Consider the following 17,728-nt stretch of genomic DNA (forward strand, 5'->3'; position numbering starts at 1 on the left):
TTATTACCTGTACTTTGTTTATATTTTTACTGTTTCTCTCTAAATACTGAACACACTTTATTTTCTTCCATCATAAATCAAAGGACAATGAAAAAATAGAAATTTCATTAACATTCTTTTGTAGAAAGAGTTAAATATTTAAATATGTAAGTATGGAAAACAATATTCTTCTAACTGGAAGAGAAGAGTAACTACTTCTCTACTTCTTATAATTAAATGCAGAAAAGGCTTCTTTAACAATAAATTCTAGTTCAACACTACCAAGTGACTTGTTATAGACAACCAGTAAAACCTTGTTAAAATTTTAAACTTCTTAAATTTATACATCAGCAATAATTAGTCAAGTTATCCTTCAAATTCCTTCACCAAAGTTAATTAAATGCTAATTATTTTATATTCATTATTTTTACAACTTCTCTGGTCATGTTCCACTGGATTTTAGGTATTGCCTTGTGGCTAACTGCTTTGCAGTATCTGGTCTATCTTTCAGAGTAACAAGTTTCACTCAGGCATATGCCACCCTGGTATATCACATTTCTCATTTTTAGCTTAATATAAAAGTTAGTACAGGATAGCTTCTCAGTTTTGTTTTGGGGTTTTTTTGGGGGGGGTTTAGAGGGGGCTTTTGGTCTCATGATACCTTTACACTCAAAAATTATTGGGGAGCCACAAAGAGCTGTTATTTTCATGGGAAATAGAAATAAATCTAACAACCTGAAAGACCAGTACACTGAAAACTACAAAACATTGCTAAAAAAAATTAAAGATCATAAAAAAGGAATATGCTGTGCTCAAGAGTAAGAAGACTCAATGTTGTTAAGATACCAATTTTCCCCAAACTGATCTACAGAATCAAGGCAATACAGTAAAAACCTCAGCAGGCTATTGTGTAGAAATTGTAAAACTGATGCTAAATTCACATGAAAATGTGAAATAGGCCTAACTTTGGAAATAAAAGAACAAAATTGGTAGACCAACACTAATTTTGAGACTCACTATAAAGTCATCAAGGCAGAGAGGTATCAGCACTAAGATAAACATCTAAATCAGTGGAACAAAACAGAGTCCAAAAATAGACCCATACATACATGGACAATTGATTTTTGACAAAGATACAAAGCCAATTGATTGAGAGGATGACTTTGCATGTATATAAAGGCCAAACTTACCAAACTGTACTCTCTATGTACAGTTTGTTGCATGATGATTATATCTCAATAAATTTGTTTAAAAACTCTTGGTATACCGGATAAAGCAGAAACTACACAGGAGTACTTGGGAGTGTGTGAAATGAGATGTAGATTGAATTTAGAGACTATTTCAAAATTTTTGGCTTTTAAGGGAATCAGATATATCAGGTAGTGACAGAAGAACATAGTCTAAATACTGGGAAGCCCAGATCTTGTTTAAATAGTAAGGAATGAAGGAGTTAAAGATTCAAGACAGAAGAATAAATTATTAAAAGACCCTGAAAAGGAAGGAGGGAGATGAAATCAATAACACAGGTGTCAGTATTAGTATCTGACAAGAAAGGAGACACATTCTCTGCTGGGGTAAATAATAGGAGGGTAAGCAGAGGATGGGATCAAATAAAGGGGAATATGTAAATTTTTGGTGTAAGAAACATGAGGATAATAGATTGTATTATCTCTGTGATATCATGAGGGAAGGCCATTTGTTGAGGGTCTGTATTTGAGACATCTGAGGATTTTAAACGTTAAAAGGGTAAAATGAAAGTATAAAATAATCATTACAAAAATTGAGAATTTGCAAAAAATGAACTTTTCCAGAAAATCATAGTTGCAGGATTGCTAGGCTCAGTTCAGGCCAATGATCAATAATTTTTAGTGATATCTGCCAAGTTAGTTTATCCTCCAACATTATTTAAATGCTCAACAAAGGTTTATGCAGAAAAAGGCTTTGTCAGATGGATGTGATGGAAAAATACAAAGTCAGGTAAAGATACTTCAGGTCTTTTCAAGAGTGTAATGACAGATGGTGGATTCTACATTGGGTAAGGAAGGAGAAGGTGAATGAGAGAAAATAAAAGTCAACAGATTAGCACTCCTGGTAAGGCAGGGCTTACAGGGCAGACACTGGAACAAGGGAGCTAGAAAGATGCCAAGATTATAGGAAGGGAAAAGAAAAAGATTTTGACCCTTTTCTATCTATCTCAATTCATCTTTCTGCACACAGCTTTCTTCACAGCAAAATCACAAGTATTAGTAGAAACTGTCATTTCTTTAAGATGAAGACCACTTGCAGTGATCCTAATTTGGTTAGCCTAAAACAGTCACCAAAAAAAAATAAATAAATATCCAGTAAAATCTATCTCAGGAGAAAAAAAATTAAAACTAACCCTAGGAACTAGAAGTTGTCAAACTAATTTCATATTCATATGGAACAACAATCTAGTAATTTTAGATAGCTTTGCTAATCAACCTAATCTGAAAAGCAAGGCTGGTGCTCCTTGACCTAATCCGAAAAGTAAGGCTGGTGCTCCTTCTTTTTGTTTTTGTTTTTTTAAGATTTATTTATTCTTGAGAGAGTGCGCACGCGCAAGCGAGCAGACGCGCCTGTGCGTGAGGGGGAGGGGCAAAGGGAAAGAATCTTGAAGCAGGTTCCAGGCAACCTTGAGATCCTGACCTGTGCCAAAACCAAGGGTCTGAGGCTTAATCTACTGAGCTCAGGTCATGGTCTCATGGGTCCCGAGATGGAGCCTCAAGGTGCATGGGGCTCTGCCTTCAGCGGGGAGTCGGCTTCAGGATTCTCTCCCTCCCTCCCTCTCTCTCTCTCATAAATAAATAAATGAAGTCTTTAAAAAATAAAAATTTAAAAACATGGGGCACCTGGGTGGCTCAGTCGGTTAAGCATCTGCCTTCGGCTCAGGTGATCCCAGGGTCCTGGGATAGAGCCCCACATTGGGCTCCCTGCTCAGGGGGAATCTGCTTCTCCCTCTCCCTCTGCCCCTTCCCCCAGGCCCTCCCACTCTTGCTCTCTCTCTCTCAAAATAAATTTAAAAAATCTTTTTTAAAAAAAATTAAAAAATAAATAAATAAAACACAATCACTATCTAATTCCTTTCCTATAGAAATTACAAAAATACTTAATAAAATTTGTTATAATGTATTACATAGTTAATAACTGGAAAACCTAACAATTTAAGGAACAAATTTATCTAAACTGTGTATATACTTCTCATTATAAAACAGAGTCAAACCATACCTGCAAATGCAAAGTTGTAAAAATGTAAATACAACATACAACACTGCTACAGAACTGATTATCGATATTAATAAGTTGTCATTTACTGAGCCTGCTAGACACTATTTAATCTTCACAACTTCATAATGATACCATTATTATAAAACTCATTATATAGATGAGAAAACTGGGACTTAACAGAGTTAAGCAATCAGCTAAAAAAATTCCAAAACAGAATCAATCAGTTTGTCCGACTTTTAACTGAGAGAGTCCACAGTAAAACCTTGCTAAGGACAATTTCTTGGTACATAAGAGCTTTAACAGAGATGATGCTTTAACTCAGGGGTTAGGTAAAATTTTTCTGGAAAGGGCCCGACAGAATGTATTTTAGGCACTATGTACCGTACAGTCTCTATCATAATTACTCAACTTTGCCACTGTAGAGCAAGTATCCAGACAATATACAAAGCACAGCTGTGTTCCAACAAAACTTAATCTACATACATACAAATTTCAATTTCATATAAACTTCATGTGACATAAATATTCTTCTTTATACTTTTTTTCACCAACCATTTAGAAATGTTAAAAACTACTCTTAGCTAATGGGCCATACAAAAACAAGAGGTAGACCAGATCTGGCTCATGGGTCATAGTTTGCGGACTCCTGCTTTAACTGAAAAGTTAAACATTAATAAATATTAATTTAAAAATGTAAATACAACAATTATTTAAACATAAATAATATTTTCAAATAAGGAGTTTCAAATAACCACTTCATGTATTATTTCCCTGAAACATATTGGTATTTAGAATTACAGTACCTTGGAGGGGGGAAAGACGGCAGAGGAGTAGGGGACCCTACTTCAACTGGTCCCCGGATTTGAGCTGGATATCTACCAGACCACTCTGAGCACCCACGAAACCAGCCTGAGATGTAAGAAGATCTGGATCTCTACAAACAGAATATTGCAGGCGGTTGGTTTTGAGGTAGGAAGCGGGGAGCCGTGATTCTGCGGGCAGATATCGGAGGATAAACGGCAGCGGGAGGGTGCCTGGCCGTGGGGATCCTGCACCGCCGGTCAGTGACAGCCTCGCGTGCTGCGGACGGGGCACAGACTGGCAGACCCGTAGCGTTGGGAAAGAACTTTAGAGCAGCCCCCGGGGTGGAAAACCAGACCGGCGGGGTCGCACGCACGCGAACCGCAGCCCACCCAGACAGAAACCCGGAGCGACGGTCGCGCGCACGCGAACTGCAGCCTCCCAGACGGAAACCGGGTGCGCCGGTCCCCCCGGTGAACTGCAACCCCCGGGGTGGAAACCCCGAGCGGCGGAGTCACGCGCACGCGAACTGCAGTCCCCGGGACAGAACCCCAAGCGGCGGTGTCGCGCGCGCCCGAACTGGGAGCGGCTGGCGGTTTTAGAAGCACAAAGGGCAGAGACATGCCCTGACCTGGAGGCAGGACTGGGAGCGCTCCCGCGGGGCACACAACCCAGGCCGCTGCAGTTTATAGCAGCACGGACAGAAACGGAGACGGTGTGGCCTGGAGAGCTCACTGAAGAACAGACTGCGGTCTCTCTGCTCTGAGGCAGAGGGTTGGAAACGGTCTCTTCTGCTCTGACTCGGGAAAGAGATGCGGAAAGCCGTCAGGGAAAGCCACCAGAGAACAAAAGCCCCAAAAACTGATTCCTGCTGAGCCCATCCCCCGCCACAGGGGGCAGGGCAACTCCGCCCAAACAGGGTTGCCTGAGTAACAGCGCGGCAGGCCCCTCCCCCAGAAGACAGGCTGGGAAAACAAGAGGCCAGCAACCCTAAGGTCCCGAGAAAACAGGTGCATCTTGCTTGGGTTCTGGTCAATAATTTGGACTCTATACATTCCCTCAAACACCCATCAACAGAATGACTAGGAGGAGGAACCCCCAAAACAGAAAAGACTCAGAGATTATGACTTATGCTGCAGATTTACAAATGGATGCAGATATAACCAAGACGTCGGACATGGAATTCAGGCTAGCAATTGTGAAGACAATGGCTAGAATGCAGAAATCAATTAATGGCAACATAGAGTCTCTAAGGGCAGAAATGAAAGCTGAATTGGCAGAACTTAAAAATGCTATCAATGAGATCCAATCCAATCTAGATAATCTAACAGCTAGCGTAACTGAGGCAGAAGAGAGAATAAGCGACCTGGAAGACAGTATAATAGATAAAAAGGGAAAAGAGGAGGCCAGGGAAAAACAACTCAGAATCCATGAAAATAGAATCAGAGAAATAAGTGACACCATGAAGCGTTCCAATGTCAGAATAATTGGAATCCCAGAGGGAGTGGAGAGAGAGAGAGGACTAGAAGATGTATTGGAGCAAATCGTAGCTGAGAACTTCCCTAATCTGGGGAATGAAACAAACATTCGAGTCCTAGAGGCAGAGAGGACCCCTCCTAAGATCAAGGAAAACAGGCCAACACCCCGGCATGTAATAATAACACTTGCAAATCTTAGAACCAAGGAAACCATCTTAAGGGCAGTTAGGGGGAAGAGATTCCTTACGTACAGAGGGAGGAACATCAGAATAACATCAGACCTATCCACAGAGACCTGGCAAGCCAGAAAGGCCTGGCAAGACATATTCAGGGTACTAAATGAGAAGAACATGCAGCCAAGAATACTTTATCCGGCAAGGCTTTCATTTACAATGGATGGAGAGATGCAGAGCTTCCACGACTGGCAGAAGTTGAAAGAATATGTGACCACTAAGCCGGCCCTGCAAGAAATATTAAGGGGGGTTCCATAAAAGGAGAAAGACCCCAAGAGTGATCTACAACAGAAATTTACAGGGACAATCTATAAAAACAACGTCTTCACAGGCAACATGACGACAATTAATTCATATCTTTCAATAATCACTCTCAACGTGAATGGCCTAAACGCTCCCATAAAACGGAACAGGGTTGCAGATTGGATAAAAAGACAGGACCCATCCATATGCTGTCTACAAGAGACTCATTTTGAACCTAAAGATACATCCAGACTGAAAGTGAAGGGATGGAGATCTATCTTCCATGCCAGCGGACCTCAAAAGAAAGCTGGGGTAGCAATTCTTATATCAGACAAATTAGATTTTAAACTAAAGTCTGTAATAAGAGACACAGAAGGACACTATATCATTCTTAAAGGGTCTATCCAACAAGAAGACCTAACAATTGTAAATATCTATGCCCCCAACATGGGAGCAGCCATCTACATAAGCCAACTGTTAACCAAAATAAAGAGTCATATTGATAACAATACGTTAATTGTAGGAGACCTCAATACTCCACTCTCAGCAATGGACAGATCACCTAAGCAGAAAATCAACAAGGAAACAAGAGCTTTGAATGATACATTGGACCAGACGGACGTCACAGATATTTACAGAACATTCCACCCTAAAACAACAGAATACTCATTCTTCTCGAGAGCACATGGAACTTTCTCCAGAATAGACCATATACTGGGTCACAAATCAGGTCTCAACCGATACCAAAAGATTGAGATTATTCCCTGCATATTGTCAGACCACAATGCTCTAAAACTGGAACTCAATCACAAGAAAAAATTTGGCAGAAATTCAAACACTTGGAAGCTAAAGACCACTCTGCTCAAGAATGTTTGGGTCAGCCAGGAAATCAAAGAACTTAAACAATTCATGGAAATCAATGAGAACGAAAACACATCGGTCCAAAACCTATGGGATACTGCAAAGGCGCTCCTAAGGGGGAAATACATAGCCATCCAAGCCTCACTCAAAAAAATAGAAAAATCCCGAATTCACCAACTAACTCTACACCTTAAAGAACTAGAGAAAAAGCAACAAACGACGCCTAAGCCACGCATTAGAAGAGAAATAATTAAAATTAGAGCAGAAATCAATGCATTAGAAACCAGAAACACAGTAGATCAGATCAACGAAACTAGAAGTTGGTTCTTTGAAAGAATTAATAAGATTGATAAACCACTGGCCAGACTTATCCAAAAGAAGAGAGAAAGGACCCAAATTAATAAAATTATGAATGAAAGGGGAGAGATCACGACTAACACCAAGGAAATAGAAACAATTATTAGAAATTATTATCAACAACTATATGCCAATAAACTGAGCAATCTGGATGAAATGGAGGCCTTCCTGGAAACCTATAAGCTGCCAAGACTGAAACAGGAAGAAATTGACAACCTGAATAGGCCAATAACCAGTAACGAGATTGAAGCAGTGATCAAAAACCTCCCACAAAACAAGAGTCCAGGGCCTGATGGATTCCCTGGGGAATTCTACCAAACATTCAAAGAAGAAATAATACCTATTCTACTGAAGCTGTTTCAAAAAATAGAAACAGAAGGAAAACTTCCAAACTCATTCTATGAGGCTAGCATTACCTTAATCCCCAAAGCAGGCAAAGACCCCATCAAAAAGGAGAATTTCAGACCGATATCCTTGATGAATATGGATTCCAAAATCCTCAACAAAATCCTAGCTAATAGGATCCAACAATACATTAAAAGGATCATCCACCACGACCAAGTGGGATTTATCCCCGGGATGCAAGGGTGGTTCAACATTTGCAAATCAATCAATGTGATAGAACACATTAATAAGAGGAGGGAGAAGAACCATATGGTCCTCTCAATTGATCCAGAAAAAGCATTTGACAAAATGCAACATCCTTTCCTGATTAAAACTCTTCAGAGTATAGGGATAGAGGGAACATTCCTCAAGCTCATAAAATCCATCTATGAGAAACCCACAGTGAATATCATCCTCAATGGGGAAAAGCTGAGAGCCTTTCCCTTAAGATCAGGAACACGTCAAGGGTGCCCACTCTCACCACTGTTGTTCAACACAGTACTAGAAGTCCTAGCAACAGCAATCATACAACAAAAAGAAATAAAAGGCATTCAAATTGGCAAAGAAGAAGTCAAACTCTCTCTTTTCGCAGATGACATGATACTTTATGTGGAAAACCCAAAAGACTCCACCCCCAATTTACTAGAACTCATCCAGCAATTCAGTAATGTGGCAGGATACAAAATCAATGCACAGAAATCAGTTGCTTTCTTATACACTAACAATGCAACTGTAGAAAGAGAAATTAAAGAAACGATTCCATTTACAATAGCACCGAAAACCATAAGATACCTTGGAATAAACCTAACCAAAGAGATAAAGGATCTGTACTCTAGGAACTACAAAACACTCATGAAAGAAATTGAAGAAGACACAAAAAGATGGAAAAATATCCCATGCTCATGGATTGGAAGAATAAACATTGTTAAAATGTCTATGCTACCCAGAGCAATCTATACCTTCAATGCCATCCCGATCAAAATTCCAATGACATTTTTCAAAGTGCTGGAACAAACAATCCTAAAATTTGTATGGAATCAGAAAAGACCCCGAATCACCAAGGAGATGTTGAAAAAGAAAAACAAAGCTGGGGGCATCACGTTGCCCGATTTCAAGCTATATTACAAAGCAGTGATCACCAAGACAGCATGGTACTGGCACAAAAACAGACATACAGACCAATGGAACAGAATAGAGAACCCAGATATGGACCCTCAACTCTATGGTCAAATAATCTTTGACAAAGCAGGAAAAAACATGCAATGGAAAAAATATAGTCTCTTCAATAAATGGTGCTGGGAAAATTGGACAGCCACACGCAGAAGAATGAAACTCGACCATTCTCTAACACCATTCACAAAGATAAACTCAAAGTGGATGAAAGACCTCAATGTGAGACAGGAATCCATCAAAATCCTAGAGGAGAACATAGGCAGTAACCTCTTTGACATCGGCCACAGCAACTTCTTTCAAGATACATCTCCAAAAGCTAGTGAAACAAAAGCAAAAATGAACTTTTGGGACTTCATCAAGATAAAAAGCTTCTGCACAGCAAAGGAAACAGTCAACAAAACAAAGAGGCAACCCACAGAATGGGAGAAGATATTTACAAATGACACTACAGATAAAGGGCTGGTATCCAAGATCTATAAAGAACTTCTCAAACTCAACACCCAAAAAACAAATAATCAAGTCAAAAAGTGGGCAGAAGAGATGAAAAGACACTTCTCTGAAGAAGACATACAAATGGCTAACAGACACATGAAAAAATGTTCATCATCATTAGCCATCAGGGAAATCCAAATCAAAACCACACTGAGATACCACCTTACACCAGTTAGAATGGCCAAAATGGACAGGGAAAGAAACAACAAATGTTGGAGAGGTTGTGGAGAAAGGGAACCCTCTTACACTGTTGGTGGGAACGCAAGTTGGTACAGCCACTTTGGAAAACAGTGTGGAGGTGCCTCAAAAATTTAAAAATAGAGCTACCCTATGACCCAGCAATTGCACTACTGGGTATTTACCCCAAAGACACAGATGTAGTGAAAAGAAGGGCCATATGCACCCCAATGTTCATAGCAGCAATGTCCGCAATAGCCAAACTGTGGAAAGAGCCGAGATACCCTTCAACAGATGAATGGATAAAGAAGATGTGGTCCATATATACAATGGAATATTACTCAGCCATCAGAAAAGATGAATACCCAACTTTTACATCAACATGGATGGGACTGGAGGAGATTATGCTAAGTGAAATAAGTCAAGCAGAGAAAGTCAATTATCATATGGTTTCACTTATTTGTGGAACATAAGGAATAACATGGAGGACATTAGGAGAAGGAAGGGAAAAATGGGGGGGGGGAATTGGAGGGAGAGATGAACCATGAGAGACTATGGACCTGAGAAACAAACAGGGTTTTAGAGGGGAGGGGGGAGGGGGGATGGGTTAGCCCAGTGATGGGTATTAAGGAGGGCACGTTCTGCATGGAGCACTGGGTGTTATACGAAAACAATGGATCGTGGATCACTACATCAAAAACTAATGATGTATTGTATGGTGACTAACATAACGTAATAAAATTAAAAAATTAAAAAAAAAAAAAGAATTACAGTACCTTTTCTCTGATATCACTTTTAACTTGCTCATCTTCAGTTACTTCATTTCAACATTGCAGATAATCTAAAAGAAAAAATGTTAATGATATTAAACACACAATTATTTATATACATTAGATGTCATAAAAACCATACCACTGAAAGTTATTATGGGCAACACAAGATAACACTGGAAACCAAAGGAGAATGTTTGAGTTTTATGTGCTACTGGCAAGTTACTTCAATATGCAAAAATGTGTGACTATTACATGATCTAAAACCAGCCAGTAAAATGTTATCAAAATCCTGGAGCTACAAAAATGAAAAAAACCTAACACAACAGTCTATGATCTACTGTTAAAGATTTCTTTTGAGACAGTTCAAATTATCTTTTTCTGTTCTTATATTCCTCCTTAAAATAAACAAACTACAGCAGTGTACTTAGTGTCCACTATTCACACAGTAGTCAAATACTGGTAAATATGTAAGATTATTTCTATGTGAGAACACTTTTTAATAACAAATTATTTAGACAGTAAAAACCACCTATAACATCATCTCATTTAATATACTTAATACGTTTTTTTCTTTAATCAATACAAGTTTTATCATTAGAAAGTATATGTTATGCACTTTAAAACTTTAAATCTGGATTCACAGAATCCTTACAATTTTTCAGATTTATGTTGCAACTATTCACCCCCCAAAAAAGGAAAACAAACAAAAAAAAACCCTGGACATCTTTTAATTTTATGTATCAATGCTTACTGAAGTAGAATTTCGTGGCATCACTAGACAGTAAAAAAATAACTGCCAATTCAACAAATTTCTCACATATTTATGAAATATTTAGTAATGCTACTTAAAGGGAAATAAACATGCAAAAGAATGTAGTAGATTTAGAAACTATAGGTATTCTGGATGTTTTTCTTCAATTAACAAAGAACTTTCACTTCAATAAAACACACAAGGTTTTTTTTTTTTTCTTCAGTTTTCTCATTAACTCAATCATAAAAAAGAAAACACGTATTTAGGATTATGTACAAAAATTACATGGAGTGTTTTTCAGGTTGGCAAGAAATTTAAAACTACTGACTATTCTTTCTTTTAACTGACTTTAAAAAAAAATATATTACAAAGTCAAAGTAACTTTTTCCCATTTCCAAATTAATTAAGAATCAAAAATCCAAAGGAGGGGAAAAAAAAACTGTGATTTCAAAAGCACTACTGCTGCCATAAACGTAAGGTTAATTAAGTTACTTCTACTTGTTGAGTGGTAGGACATTCTCTAAAAGTGCATTAATAACACATCTTATGAAAAGTTTACTGTGAATCTTATTAGAGCTGATAGAGTTGGAAAGGTTAATGCTGGGCACTTACATCACAACCAATTCTATTTCAACAGTTAAGAAATGATTCAAATTTCCAATTCACAATAAAATAACAGCTGAACACAGGCATTCCTGTCCTCTCCCTCCCAGGACTAAAGTAAACAGCAAACCAATAAATAGAAATTAAGTTATGTTTAAGCCCACAGTGACAAAAAGGAAAACTAAGGGGGGGTAGGGTAGGTACTAGAAGAATTCAGGAAACTTGGAACCCAAGGACTTGGAGGTGCCAAGCACAACAGAGGAGGAGACTGTTCAAGAGCTAACGAAAAGTCTGTAATTCCAAGCAACTTCCTACCTCCTCAATATCCCATACTTCACCATTGTAGGAAATGTTCAACAGCCAGTCCTAGAATTCCGGACAAATAATCATTAAAGAAACTGATAACCTCAAAGAATTCTGCTTTCTGGGACTAAAGAGTCCCCCAGGAAGAAGGCCAGCTCTCAACCCCATCATCCTAGAGCTAAGCCAGCATTGTCCCTTATGCTCACTTTTTATAGCCTAAGGTCTGAGTGCCTCCAGAGAACACAAAAACTTTCTACTTTGAAAGTCTGTGTTTGTTACAGTATCATGGAATTGAAAGACCAGGCACCTAGAAGCAGAAGTGCTGCATTTCACCAAGTTTGTGGCTTTGCCAACCAAGTGTGACAAAGCAAGAAAGAGGCAAAGAAATTGAGACTGTATTATACAAGGGCATAACTATAAAAACTGACATGAAGTTTAGGTATAATCTACTCATTCCCCTCTATTGGGTCATTTTCATCACCATAAAATCATGTTGTTATTTCTGTGTCTTGAAGGAAAAAAATAAGCTCTCTTCACTCCCACTTCCTCAATCCAGAGACTGTCCCATTTCTCCTCCCTCCCAAAAGCAAAGAGTTGTTTGCACACACTGTCAACAAGTCCTCTCTTCCACTTCTCTCCGAAACACACTCCAATCAGGTTCTCCGCACCCCATTTGTCAGTCCCAGTGACCTCCATTTCCCTGAATCCAACTGTCAATTCTCAGTCCTCATCTTGTCTTATCAGCAGCATTTGATAGAACTGGTCACTCCCTTTTCTTGGAAATACTTTCCTCATTTGGCCATACTCTCTAAGTTTCCTTCACTGGATGCCCTAAGCTCAGTGCTTTCTCGTCCTTTTCTAACTCCAGTCTCTTCCTTGGTGACCTCATCCAGTCTCATGACTACTTGACATCTCCACGTGGATCTCTAATAGTATCACAAACTCAACATATCCAATACTGATCCCCTGACCTGCTCCTCCCTACTAAGTGTGCTCTCACCTCAGCTTTTCCAACTGCAGTTAAAGACAATTCTCTCTCCCATTCTTAGTCCAAAACCTTAACTTCCTCCTTGACTGTCTTACATCCCACATCCAATCCATCAGTAAGTCCTGATAATTCTACTTTCAAAATATACCCAGAATCTGATCACACTTCACCATAACTACTACCATGGGCAAGCCAACCATCCTAATTAGTCTCCCTCTACCTTTGGGCCTCTATACTCCATTCTCAACAGAACATCCTGACTGATCCTTTTAAACCCTTGGGGAAAAGAAAGAGGAAAAAAAAAAAAAAAACCCTTAGGTAAATCTTGTTACTGGTCTGCTCAAAGTCCTGAGATGCTGTCCATTTCAGTGGCATTAAGGGCCCTAGAATACCCTCAGTCCTTCCTTCCCTGACCTCATCTCCTACCTACAACTCTCCTCACTCACGCTGCTCTAGACACACTGGCTGAGCCACCTTGCTTTCCTCCAATTCTTACCTAGCCCGAGCTGTTTCCTCCACCTGACACGTTCTGCCAGATATCCTAATGACTGACCAACTTCCAAACTTCCTTTGCTTGAATATCACCTTTTCAATAAAGCCTACTCCAACCATCCTATTTAATGCTGTAAACTACCTCCAGACTCCAGCATACCCATTGCTGCTTGCTTGAATCTACTGTCTTTTTCCAGAGCACTTACCACCTTCTAATACAGGATGATTCAAAAATAACTGAACACGTTGAAAACTGTACTATTCAATAACTGATTACATATGAACCTGTGTCAAAACATTTAAGGGAACAATCACTAGTTCTATAAACTTTTGAATGCTCATGGATGCCCCATTACACCACATGTATCAATCCTGTAATCAAATTCATCCCAGACCCTTACCAGCTTATCACCACTGATAATGACAAAAGCAACCACAATGGGTTCCTTCATTTCCTCAAAGTTTTGAGGAAAAAGTGGTAGCAACCCAAAGTTCCTGATACATACAAATAAGAAATCATATGGTTTCTAGTATCTCACTGGCCAATATTTCACTCGTTTTAAACACCTTGTAAACTAGACAATTTATTTAACTCTGTGCTTTGCTTATTATCTCTATCTCCCTGCTAGAAGTAAAGCTCCATGAAGGAAGAACTCTGCTTTGCTTACTAAATGCCTCCCAAGTACCTACGACAGAGGCAGCGCATGGCAGGCACTAAAAAAAAATTTAAAATGAACAAACCAAAGTTTCAAAGACTTGCTTTGAGAAAATTTTACTACACAAATGTGCAAAAAAGTCTTCATTTTAAAAAATCTAACAACATGGAATATATGGTATACGGGCATACAATATCTTTCGCAATTTCCATCTAGTGTGCCTTCCTGTACTATAAGAACTTGAAAGCTTTAAGGAAAAAAAAAAAAAAGCACTTCCCAGACTCCCCTGCAGCTAGAGTTCCAGCTGTGACTTAAATCCACCAATTTCGATCTCAGCATTTGGGAGACTTAGAAGACTGAAAGGATGCCTGATTCCACAGGCAAACACAGACACATACATGTTCGGTTCTTGGACAGCAATGCATGCAGAGGTCCCAGAGTCTAGTCCAGGGTTTCTCATAAGCTGTTGCTAGAATTCTTTGAGAGGTCACCACTGGGGTAAAAAAAATTTTTTTTTCTTTTTTACTTTTGTGCACCAAGCAATGGCGGCATTCACAGTAACTAATGATTGTATTAGAAATCCGCCATATATGGGGTGTCTGGGTGTCTCAGTTGGTTAAGCATCTGCCTTCGGCTCAGGTCATGATCCCAAGGTCCTGGGATCGAGCCCCACGTCAGGCTCCCTGCTCAGCAGGGAATCTGCTTCTCCATCTCTCTCTGCCCCTCCTCCCACTCCTGCTCACTCGCTCTGTCTCTCTCTCTCTCTCAAATAAATAAAAGCTTAAAAAAAAAACCCAAACCAGCCATATGTGACAGTGCACAGTAGGACCAGGTCATTTGGTTAGAGTTTGCCTTCATAGGTGGAGGCTGCATGGCACAGGGGGAGGATGGTAGGCTAAGGAACACCAGCTTCTCCCTTTCAAGTTACCTCCCCTAATCTGGTAAGATTAGTAATGAAGAATTGTATCTTGTGAATCATTTCACCAAACGAGCACAACAAGAGACATACAAACAAAACCCCATCTTTACAGTGAAAACTACTTATCAGGGGCACCTGGGTGGCTCAGTCAGTTAAGCGTCTGCCTTCAGCTCAGGTCATGATCTCAGTGTCCTGGGATCGACCCCTGCATGGGACTCCCTGCTCAGCGGGGAGTCTGCTTCTCCCTCTCCCGGCCCCACCCCGCCGCTCGTGCTCCGTCTCTCAAATAAATAAAATCTTAAAAAAAAAAATACTTATCAATGGGCTGATACATGGGCTGGTAATTCTAGTTGTCATACTCCATTTTATGTGGGCTGTGGAAAACCACTTTTCAAGTGCAGCATGGCTCCAGCAATATTCAGAAAGCATGCAACTGTAAGTCGTCTGACAAGTTAAAGATACTACTGGAATCTCAAAACAAACATGATAAACCTTTTGTTAAAAAAAAAAAAAATTACATACAATGAAAAGGCTGAGGTAACAAGTTATATAGTAGCAGAACTTACTGACCAGAAAAGGGAAAGCCACCCAATTACTGAGACCCTAATGAGGCCAGAAGTAAAATTATGCTTAGTAAAATGTTTGTACCAGGAGTGCCTGGGTGGCTCAGTCAGTTAAGTGTCTGCCTTGGCCAAGGTCATGATCCCAGGGTTCTGGGATCCAGCCCCATGACGTGCTCCCTGCTCAGCAGGGAGCCTGCTTTTCCTTCTCCCTCTGCCTGCCGTTCTGCCTACTTATGATCCCTCTTTCTCTCTCTCTGCCAAATAAATAAATAAAATCTTTTAAAAAATAAAATAAAATAAAATGCTTATATGAGATGCCTGAAGAGAAATTTTTAAAGTTCTACAGTACGCTAACAGTAACTAACAGTAACATACTGATATGTCATGTAATTTTAAATACCCACATAATAAAGAGAAAAATAAGTTTCTCTAACTAGACTGATAACTCAACAGAGGTTGCCAACTATATTAAGATTATATTCCATACATACTATGTATTTATGAATATTGTAAGATTTGAAAATGGTGAAATCAAGAAAACTTTTTTTGCTAGAGTACTGCCCAAAGCCAACAAAGGACAGGATATTTAATGTTTTGTCCTCCTATCTAGAAACAAAAGTGTGTCTTGAAGAACACTGTTGACATCTGTACTGACAAAGTCCCATCAATAGCTGGCTCCATGTGAAGATTTGTCACTCTTGTTTAAAAAAAAAAAAAAGAAAAGCTGACTTCACAACACAGTGTTTTCTTCATAAAGAGGTGCTACTGTCAAAAGCTCTGGGAGATGAAATGAAAAAAGTTCTATTTGAAACTACAAAAAAGGATTAACTTCATTAAACAAAAATTGTTCACTCAAAAATGTTTAAAGAACTATGTTACAACCTGAACAAAGAGCATATAAATCTCCCACTATATGCAGAAGTCCAGTGGCTTAGTGGATGAAGAGTTCTCAATAGGCTGTCTGAGCTGAAAGGTGAAGTGCAGAGTATTTTCACAAACACAGTAGGCTAAGTGCTTGGAGGACAAAGTATGGCTACTGAAACTAGCCAACTTAGCAAACACTTGTTATCACATGAAACAAGTGAACAACTCTCTACAAGACCTTAGAGAAAATATTTTTACTTCAAGTGACAAGATTCTTGGGAAAAAAAATCATGTGACAAAGAAAATCATAAAATTGTTCCCATTGCTGCTTGGATTTGATAGTGAAAAGGGGTATCTACAAATCTCAAGTCTAGCTGACCTAGAGGAACAAAATTAAAAAGCAAAATTAAACAGGATTTTCTTATTTTCAAACAAATATAAGAAGGAATGAGGGACCCTTTCTCTGAATCTTCTGCTAAGGCTGAGAACTTGACTTTGAGGAAGAAGAATTTTATGTGCTGTGGTCTGATTACACACTCAAGATGAGATTTACTGATCTGTCCCTAAAAAAGTTCTGGATTTCTATGAAAGAGTACTGTCTGGAAATCATAGGAAAGTAATGAACATATGGCTACAGGTTTTCAACTTCTCATGTAAGAAATATTTGTTTTTTAAGAAGTATCAAGAGCAAGGAAGAAATCTTGTCAGTTGAAAATGAAATCTGTGAATGGTTATTTCAAGTTCAACATAGAAAAGAAAACATTCAAAAGAAAACAAAAACAAGTTTCATATGGGAGATAAACTTCATTCTTTTAGTTTTAAAAAATAACAATTTTATTGTATAAAGCCTTTTCATAAAAAAATCAACACATATAATCATTTATAACTTCTGGACCTATATTTGAACCTCATTCAAGTTAGTTAAAAAAAAAAAAGTTTGAGTTTTTCCCAAATTCTGGTATAAATTATGTCTTAGGCTCGATTTTTATTAATATTATTTTGACCTAGGGGCGCCTGAGTGGCTCAGTCGTTAAGCGTCTGCCTTCGGCTCAGGTCATGATCCCAGGGTCCTGGGATCGAGCCCCGCATCGGACTCCCTGCTCGGTGGGAAGCCTGCTTCTCCCTCTCCCACTCCCCCTGCTTGTGTTCCTGCTCTCGCTGTGTCTCTCTCTGTCAAATAAATAAATAAAATCTTTAAAAAAAAAAAAAAATATATTATTTTGACCTATGGTTTTTAGTAGCTTTGGTATTTGACACTGTTAATGTTCACATTGTAAATAACGTTAATTAGAATCAATTTAAAGTGGTACTGGCAAAAAGAGAAAAGCAGGCCAACAGAATATACATTAAAGTCTAGAAATAAATGCACACATCTATGGCCAGCTGATTTTT

General features: G+C 38.9%; 1 protein-coding gene across 4 annotated transcripts in view; it reads right to left on the reverse strand.

Annotated features, from left to right (window-relative positions):
* Positions 1-17,728, reverse strand: part of AGTPBP1 (ATP/GTP binding carboxypeptidase 1) — a 165,936-nt gene that overhangs the window by 128,209 nt on the left and 19,999 nt on the right. For all 4 annotated transcript variants that reach the window (XM_036097661.2, XM_036097662.2, XM_036097665.2 and 1 more), the window contains exon 2: positions 10,201-10,265. In XM_036097661.2, coding sequence (XP_035953554.2) covers positions 10,201-10,232 — 32 coding nt within the window. In that variant the 5' untranslated portion in view covers positions 10,233-10,265. The remainder of the gene's footprint in view (positions 1-10,200; positions 10,266-17,728) is intronic.

The sequence above is a fragment of the Halichoerus grypus genome, chromosome 14, assembly GCF_964656455.1.
Source record: "Halichoerus grypus chromosome 14, mHalGry1.hap1.1, whole genome shotgun sequence".
NCBI classification, from domain to species: domain Eukaryota; kingdom Metazoa; phylum Chordata; class Mammalia; order Carnivora; family Phocidae; genus Halichoerus; species Halichoerus grypus.